At 47.3% G+C, this 9,146-nt stretch overlaps 1 protein-coding gene and 1 pseudogene across 2 annotated transcripts in view; one reads left to right on the forward strand and one right to left on the reverse strand.

Moving 5' to 3' along the window:
* The window catches only part of APCDD1 (APC down-regulated 1), a 30,339-nt gene extending 24,099 nt beyond the window's left edge, over positions 1 to 6,240 (forward strand). The window contains exons 4-5 of the mRNA XM_079784085.1: positions 2,511 to 2,832; positions 4,218 to 6,240. Coding sequence (XP_079640211.1) covers positions 2,511 to 2,832; positions 4,218 to 4,669 — 774 coding nt within the window. The 3' untranslated portion in view covers positions 4,670 to 6,240. The remainder of the gene's footprint in view (positions 1 to 2,510; positions 2,833 to 4,217) is intronic.
* A 1,072-nt stretch (positions 6,241 to 7,312) lies between these two features.
* LOC307107114 (protein MEMO1-like) lies at positions 7,313 to 8,299 on the reverse strand (annotated as a pseudogene). The gene has a single exon. The product of its transcript is annotated as a protein MEMO1-like (transcript).
* Positions 8,300 to 9,146: the final 847 nt, after the last annotated feature.

Consider the following 9,146-nt stretch of genomic DNA (forward strand, 5'->3'; position numbering starts at 1 on the left):
GCCACTCTGAGAAACTCTGCTCACAGTGGCCAGGGAGCACCGAGGAGGAACCACCTTAATCTGCTGCTCACTTCTTGCAGCAGTTGTGCACGTAAATATAACGATCCCCGTTTTATAGGTGACCCCCGTTTTATAGGTGACGACTTTGAAACCTAAAGAGATAAATAACTTGCCCCAGTCACCAGCTGCTAAGCGACAGTCGCTGCTGAAAGCTTGGGCCTGGCAAATGGCCCTCAGGACCTGGCTGGAACTGTCTCTTTCTGTGCAGTTAACGGCCCGATGGGCTGTGTGCAGGTTTCAGACAGCATCGCGCTGCTGACCACGGCTGCTGAGCAGCTTCTCCCGTGTGCCCTGGCGCCCTTTGTAGGAAACCATAGGCCCACCAAGGCACGGGGACCCAGGACAGCGGGTCCTCTGCCTTCATCTCACTCTGCGGCTGTCCCTTTGATCTCATCGTCCCCTAGTTGCAAACGGTGTTAGCGAAGGAACCCTTCTAGCCCGTGAATCACAGCTGTAGCCCATCTAATGAACACAGCACCCAGTGAGTGAGCGCTGAGCTCTCCTGGGAGGAGGTAGAAGCTGGCAGCCGGAAGTCCCTCTCCTCACTGCTCTCTGAGACGACTGAGTGTTTTCTGAGCAGCAGCCGCAGCTACATCTCATTGAGTCAGTGCTGGGGATGAAAAGGGCTTTGAGCTTTGTTTTCTGACTTTAGGAAACAATTGCATGCCTGTCAGAGTGCCCGCCTGCCAGCAAGCTGCTGCACCTCATGGACCCCTGGGCAGGGGAGTGCAGGGCTGGGTCCGTGGGCTGTCCACCAGAATGCTGAGCCTCAGCTGGCACCGCCACCAGAGCATGATCAGATTTGAGTCCTGCTTATAGCATGGCCAGTGCCTGTTGGCCCAGCTGGCTTTACAGCCCCCTGTGTGGGAGGGGGAAGAGCAGAGGGATAGATGGTCCCCACACCCAGGGGAGGCAGGCTCGCAGGTAGCTGCGACGTAGGGCAAACACCTGGACTCTGCCAGCTTTTTATGTACTCTCTGAGCCCTCTGACCACCAGCATTTACGTGGCTGACAGTGTCTGGCCAGCCTACTACGAGGTTTTCTAGCCACAAACCTGTTCCAGGCCTGTGTTAGTGTTAGAAGGCAGACTCAGCAAGAGGGGAGCCCCAGCTATCTCACACTCATTAGATGGCTTAAAGCTCTAAAGCAGGAAGCATAATAAGAGCCCATAAACCTCCCAAACCCGAAGCCAAAGCCGGCAGACACAAATGGGCGAAGGGGTGTCTGCCGCCTTCTGAGGCTCCGCTCTGCCCTCCGCAGGCCCCTCCTTCATCCCTGCTCTACTGGACAGCTCCCTTTCTCATCCACAGCAGTTGAATGCTGTCCTTTAAAAAAAAACAAAAACAAAAACAAAAAACGCTTGTGTGTCTTGTCTTCTAATTGTTTTTAATGAAAAATATCTAATTGTGGTAAAATGCACATACCATAAAATTGACCATCTTAGCCATTTTTAAGTATACAGTTTAGTGGCATTAAGTACATTCATATTGTTTTGCAACCATCACCATCATCCATCCACAGAACTTTTTCCTCTTTCCAACTGAAACTCTGTTCATTAAACACTAATTCCCCATTCCCCCTCCCCCAGCTCCTGAACCACTATTCTACTTCCTCTCCCTATGAATTTGACTACTCCAGGTCCCTCATGTACGTGGAATCACACAGTATTTGTCCTTTTGTGTCTGGCTTATTTTACTTAGCATAACATCCTCAAGGTCATCCATGTTGTAGCAGGTGTCAGAATTTCCTTCACTTTTTAAAATTGAATAGTATTTCATTGTATGGGTAGACCACATTTTGTTAATCCACTTATCTCTCAATGTACGTTGGGTCGTTTCCATGTTTTAGCTATTGTGAATAATAGCTATGAACAGGGTGAAAAATATCTCTCTGAGACCCTGGGTTCAACTCTGTTGGGTATAAATCAGAAGTGTAATTACTGGGTCATATAGTAATTCTTTTCCATAGTGGCTGCAACATCTTACAGTCCCACCAGCAGTGTGTGCACAGGAGTTCCAATTTCTCCATATCCTTATCGACAGTTATTTTCTCGGGTGTTTTATTTTACTTTTTTATAGTAGCCATCCTAATGGATATGAGGTGATGCAAATCCTTCTTTTTGAAAGAGTGTCTAGCATGTGCATTCTGAAAATGTAATGGGATTCTAAAGAGAGACTATATCTCTTTATGGACTATTTAGGTGAGTTTCTTATGTCGGCCAAACACGTGTGCACTTGTGAGTATGCACACACACACATGCACACACATACACACCGTGTGCCTGTGCCTTGTAGCATGGCTCCAGGTGCTTCTTGGGGACCCAGGTCACACAAGTCCTGGGGCTCAGGGGCTTCACCCACTCCCACTGCGGTGCTCGCCGTTGCAGAAAGCACATGTGCACTGCACTCTCGTAAGTCAGGTCTCTCCTTGTGCTTGTCTCTTGGCTGCAGAACCACGACCATGCCTGCATCGCCTGTCGAATCATTCACCGGTCGGATGAGCACCACCCTCCCCTGCTGCCCCCCAAGGCTGACCTGACCGTCGGCCTGCACGGCGAGTGGGTGAGCCAGCGCTGTGAGGTGCGGCCCGAGGTCCTCTTCCTCACGCGCCACTTCATCTTCCACGACAACAATAACACCTGGGAAGGGCATTACTACCACTACTCTGACCCCGTCTGCAAGCATCCCACCTTCACCATCTACGCCAAGGGCCGCTACAGCCGGGGCGTGCACTCCTCCAGGGTCATGGGGGGAACTGAGTTTGTGTTCAAAGGTAGGTCTTCTGCCTGCAATCCCAACGAAACAGCCCGATGCGTGAGGGAGAGGGAGCAGTTTTGTGACTTTTGTTGAGGCAGTTAACCCGAGGGAAAGGTCCTCATTTCTGCTAGAGATGTTGGAGAAGAGATTAGGGAGCGCTTTCTGCCCCAAGGTCAGCATTTACAACAGCCTCTGAGCTCCTCTCTGCCAGCCAGGGTGGGGCCGGGGAGCCCACACCCTGTGCACGGTGCCAGGTGTGGCCCAGGAGTATGCTACGCAGAGTGAAGTCTCAAGTCTGCGCATTGCCTTTCTTCTGTGCAGCTCCTGAGCTACCCCTGTGATAACATCACCCTTACTGCATGCACTGTGCTTCCTTTAGTGAGCGATAAAAAGCAGGTGTGAGGGACACTTCAGGGGCTCGGAGCTGTCATTTCCAAGCTGGGCTTCTCCTGCGCGAGGAAATGGTCACGTGCTCGAAGATGGGAGGCTTAGAATACATAATGAGCGAGGAAGGTGAGGAATGAGGGTCACTGGGCTATTGTCAATCAGGAAGAGAGTCTTTTGGGCTCTACGTCTAGATTTTTTTAAAGCTTGTACACCTTTGTAAGATGGAGTCAGCCCTGTCATGGTGAAGAGGGCTGGCCTGGACCCTGGGGATGACTGCGCCCAGGATAGTGGTCAGTCTATTTACTCTAAAGTATTTCTGATGACCCAGATAAGTCCTAGGGCATCTTAGTCCTCCTCTTAAGAAAGGAAGATTTGCTCCAAGAAGAATGGACCTTTGATAGCTGTGGCCAAGGGAATGGACACATTTGTCTGATTCGACCCCAAAGCTCTCTTGGTACACACAGAATGCGGTCCCCTGGAAAGACCTTCCAAAAAGGTCCTCTTATTAGTTCAAGGATTTGTATTTAATGTATGTATTCATTTTTCTTGCTTGCAGCCTAATTTATTTTAGTTGCCCAATTTATGGGCCAGAATTAATTTGCAAGACTTCTAACTAGTATCGGTATTTGATACCAAATCTATTTAAAAACCTTAAAATCTTCTCATTAAAAAAAAAATTTCCAGTTTTATTGAATATTTTGTCAATCCCAAAGAGTCAGTGTCACCAAAGACAATTGCGATCCATTGCAATCTGGGCTCAGGCTGTGTACGCCAAATGTAGGCCATTTTGACCGACGTACATTTGGTGTGATTGTCAGCCAGAGCCGCACGCTGATCCTTCCACCCGAGGGTGCTTTTACGCGGGCGGTGGTCAGGTGGGTGGGCATCAGGGTTGGTTTAGGTCCGAAGGCCTTGTTGGGGATGCAGTGCTGAGAGCAGGTGCTCCGTGGGCCTTCTGCACCCGCCGCGCGCTCACTCCCTGAGCGTCACGGAACTGTCCTCTCTCCTTTGCAGTGAATCACATGAAGGTCACCCCCATGGATGCGGCCACTGCCTCGCTCCTCAACGTCTTCAATGGGAATGAATGCGGGGCCGAGGGCTCCTGGCAGGTGGGCGTCCAGCAGGATGTGACGCACACCAATGGCTGCGTGGCTCTGGGAATCAAGCTACCTCACACGGAATACGAGATCTTCAAAATGGAACAGGACGCCCGCGGCCGCTATCTGCTCTTCAACGGCCAGAGGCCCAGCGACGGGTCCAGCCCGGACAGGCCCGAGAAGAGAGCCACGTCCTACCAGATGCCCTTAGTCCAGTGCGCGTCCTCTGTGTCCCGCCCCGAGGACTTCTCCGAGGACCAGAGGGCTCACCAGTACAGGAGCCGGGCGCCTGGGAGGAGCGCCTGTCCCCCGTGGCTTGCTGCGCTTGCCTGCCTTTTGACTCTACTGCACTGGAATATCCTCAGATAGAAAGTTTTAAAAGTTATATGTGACCCAAACCAGGTTTCCTTACAATTGGCAGGTTGTGTTTTTTTTCCTTAGGAAAAGCGAGGGCACTGCTTCCGATGCACTTGAGTGCCCAGGAACTATCCTGCCCTTTCTCCTCGCCGCGCCCCCCTCCCAGCCCGAGTCATGAGCAGCTCTGTTTGAAGTTTCTGCTTTGAACTCTGTCCAGTCGGGTCCCTGGCCCGGGCGCCTTCACAGTAGTAATTGCACTTTAAGACCGCAGAGCGTTGGGTGGAGGGAGCAGGGGGCGAGCGAGGCCCTCTTCTTTTCTTCCTCTTAATGATGATTCGGTTTCTGAGGTGAACTTAGGAGAAGCGAATAACAAGCTACAGCTTTTTATTGTGGTTGCTTCCTGTCCCCCTTTGAAGATGTTTCCTCTCCGTGTTTTACAGCCTGGAATCTGGCAGAGGGTTGTTGGTTCGGGACTGCAGACCAGACACTTTTTATTAATAAAGAAGAGACTTGGGTGTAGATATGTACATAGCAAAAAAGACCCACGATTTACCTTAACCACCTTGACAGCCTTGATGCAAAAAAGGAGAGAATCCAAACTTTCAGATGTTGAGTGGAAAAGTACTTGTAATTAAAGTATCAAAGTAATTTAAACTATTGTTGTTTTAGCTTGTTGGGAACACAGATGGTGGTCAGACGCTGTTTTCTGGGCGAGTGGGGAATGCTTGCTGCTTTCCTACCTGCTAAGGAGACAAGGGCAGCCGGGCAAATATGGAAAGCGGTCCTGTTACCAGCAGGACTATGGGATGGCGCCTGTGTTCAATGCCACATAAACGATAGCGTGCCCCTGGTTCCACAGTTTCCTCTCCGTGGGGCCCTCGACTTGGCTCAGGCTGTCTCTATCAGGGGTGAGCAGATGGTGCTTCACTCTGGCATGTCTGCTGTCTCCGAAGATGAGCAACAGAGACCACACAGGGCCGGGCTGCAAGGGCCGGGCTGCTCAAGGAGATGCAGTGGGAGCTTCCGAAGCGGGTGCTCCATCAGGCCCTTGCCTCGTGTGAAACCCGGACTTTGTGTATAGTCTCCTTACCAGGGGACATGCCAGCTTGACTCAGTTCCTGTCCTGCCATTACTTTGGCTGTCATTGCCGAGTCTCGGGTCACCTGGTACAGACTGCGAGCTGCCTTCTCAGAGACCAGGGGAGGGTGCAGGAATCATGTCTGCCCGTTACTTTGCATTATTACAAATGGTGCTATCTGAACACCGCGTGTGATTGCCAGGAGAGGCTGGTGGAGGGAAATGGTGAGTAACTGAAATCCTGGATGTGGCTCAAGGTGAACATGGAAACCACGATCGAGTTCAAGAGTCATACTTGTATTTAAGAAATAAATTTATGAGATGCTGTAGCATTCGCTGTGGTGTTAAGTTACAAGGATGGCATGGAGTGCCAAAGTGCTTTATCTCTAGGTTATATTTTAAGTTGTGGTGCATACGAAGGGGGTTTATTCCAATGAAAGTACTAACTTAATATCTGCCAAGTTTAATAAACAAAGATGTCAAAAATCCTCCCAGAAGATACAGTTTACCTGTGGATCTATTTAATTAATACTAATGCTATCTTTAAAGGATATAATAAAATTATGTGAAATCTATGTTCACTGCCAAAGAATACCTCAGTGATTTACTATAAAAGTGGTAGATTTATAGTCACTTAATTCACAGCTTAGACTTATCTGTTCAAACTTTAAAAAAGTACATTACATATATATGTACACACAAATATACACATACATATATACATATACCCAAATATATAAGTAGCAACATATATACAATGTAACATATGTAGAAATAACATGAAATTGTAGAAATATAACATGAAATATATGTAGAAATAACATGTAGAAATAACATGAAATTCATGCGATCATATCACTTCTTAATGCAGAGAATGACCAATATGTTTTATTCCCAAATTAGTGACACAATTAGATTTACACCTGTTGCTTGCTTTATCACCCACATATATCAGATCTTGTTTTATGTCAGTCATGTTAATACAAATAAGTGTCTTTAAAAGTAAGCCCCTGCCCTAACCAGTTTGGCTCAGTGGATAGAGCATCGGCCTGCGGACTGAAGGGTCCCAGGTTCGATTCCAGTCAAGGGCATGTACTTGGAAGCAGCTGATTGATGTTTCTCTCTCATCGATGTTTTTAACTATCCCTCTCCCTTCCTCTCTCTAAAAAATCAATAAAATATATTTAAAAAAATAAGTAATCCCCCATGTATCCCATGAAGATCTTCCCAAGTTTTCCTATCATCTTGAAGAAATATAGTGATCTATCTTCAAAAGTCATTCAGGTTTAAGAGTCAGAAATTTTAACTTAAGACCAAGATGCTATCTCTGAGAAAAGTATGATTGAGTCCAGAATATTCTACAGCAAGCTTAAAATACTCCATAATAAGTACCCCGGAGCTGGCAAGTCTACCCCTAAGTTAGTAGCAGGTAGTTCTACTTACAAATACTAGGTTTGGGGAATATAGTGAGTAGTGAAAGGTGGCTGTTCAAGACTTCCTGGCTTGCTGGGACTGGAGAACACAAGTAGCAATTGACTATAACAGGATATTTGTTATATTCTAATATAGATCATTCACAAATGCAATTTCTTTATGAAAAAGTTTCCATCTTTTTTGTTTGTATACAATTTGCAAAACTAAAGCAGAATTAATGTGCACAAGCTTGCTAAGAGTGCAAATGTAGGCCAGGGTAAATGATTTACAAGTTACTTTCAAAAAACTGTTGGCCACAACTGGGCCTTCACATGGCCTTTCTTTTTTTTAATAAAAATATTTGATGCCAGCCTTTTTTCCACTACCTGAAACTATAAACTTTTTTTAATGAGTTGAAATTAAGGAAGCACTACATATACTAGAAGAGAAGAAAGTTCTATTAGTTTGAGATGTCAGCATTACCCCAAGCCAGGACAGGTATCTTGGTGAGAGCTGGAATAGAATGTGAGTTTGTGCAGATGGCATCCCTGGGGACTCAGAGCTTCAGAGAACCATGAGTGGTCCAGCTGCATAACTCACTGAACTGTCTTGCCAGTCTCTACGCTGTCTTGACTGGGCGTAACTCAAGAAGGAAAAGCTCATATTCATTCTATTCCCTTGGAGCGCTGTGATAGCATTTACTGACACCCTGGGATGGCTTCCACATATGGTATTTATGGTATTTCTTCAAGTAATTGCTGAAAGATACAGGGCCATTCTATAATACTCACACCCATTTTATCTAGATGTTCAGTGGATCTATAAATCTCCCCCTGGAATTGAGTGTAGCAATTATAAGAGAACCTTTGACTTTTCCCAGGCTTTAGCTGCATAAGGCAAATGCATTTCAACACTGTGTTCACCTTCATCAGTCTGCAGAGACTTGTGTTCGGACATTCCTGCCTTCCATAGTTCTCTATACATTGGTGGGTACAAGGTCACACAGAGGTGTTCTCCATATATCCACACTGGCAAGGGCACCTCCAGAGAAAGGGGCACATGATGAGAAGGCCAAGGATGAAAGTTCTTTGAGTAATAGATGGATCCACTGGTTTGTAAGCATGAGCAGCACAAAAGGCCCACAGTGTGTATATCCTGCGTAGGGTGCAACAATGGCTCTAACAGGTCTTTTTATAGACTGTTTTGTGAAAACCCTGCTGTCATGAGGCTGCTGGCTTCCCAGTGGCAGACCACTCAATTGGACGTCTTGGTGCCTATGCCACCCAAGGTGCAAGAGGATGAATGAGGGGACAGTGTGGCAGGTGCAACTGCTGGAGCAGACCAGACACCTTGGGGCCCAGCACAGGAGGAGGGATCATCCCGGCCCAGGGGGATGAAGGATGGGGAGAAGGCAGTGGTGCAGCTACAGGACCCGTCACCACAAACTCCAGTGACCTCCAGAAAATGGGGACCATTGGGGCTTCACTGAAGCCCTGGAAGCCCTGGCCCTGCCCCAGGAGTTGCGGCTGCTCCCCAGCCTGGGCTGGTTCCAGGAAGCTGCTCCCATGACCTCCTCCCCTCCCAGTGGCTTCTAGGAGCCACCATCAGTGACCCCAACCCCTTGACTCTGTCCATCCCATCCCCCTACCCCTGCGGGACTTCTGCCCATTCTAAATTCAGAGGGTTATTTTTTTTTGTTATTGTGTTGTAGAAGTTTCTAATATATTTTGAATAGTAACCCCTTGTCAGATATAGAGTTATATGCAAACATTTTCTTTTCTCCAATTTCATAGGTTGCCTTTTCACACTAGGAATCAACTAAGGAGGTGAAAAACTTGCACCCTGAAAACTGCAAAACACTGATGAAAGAAATTATTAAAGAAGACACAAATAAATGGAACGAGATCCCATGTTCATGGACTAGAATAATTAATATTTTAAAATGTCCATATTACTCAGAGAGGTGTGCAGGTTCAATGCAATTCCTATTAAAATTTCA

This window comes from Cnephaeus nilssonii (genome assembly GCF_951640355.1).
Source record: "Cnephaeus nilssonii genome assembly, chromosome: 11".
Lineage (NCBI taxonomy): Eukaryota > Metazoa > Chordata > Mammalia > Chiroptera > Vespertilionidae > Cnephaeus > Cnephaeus nilssonii.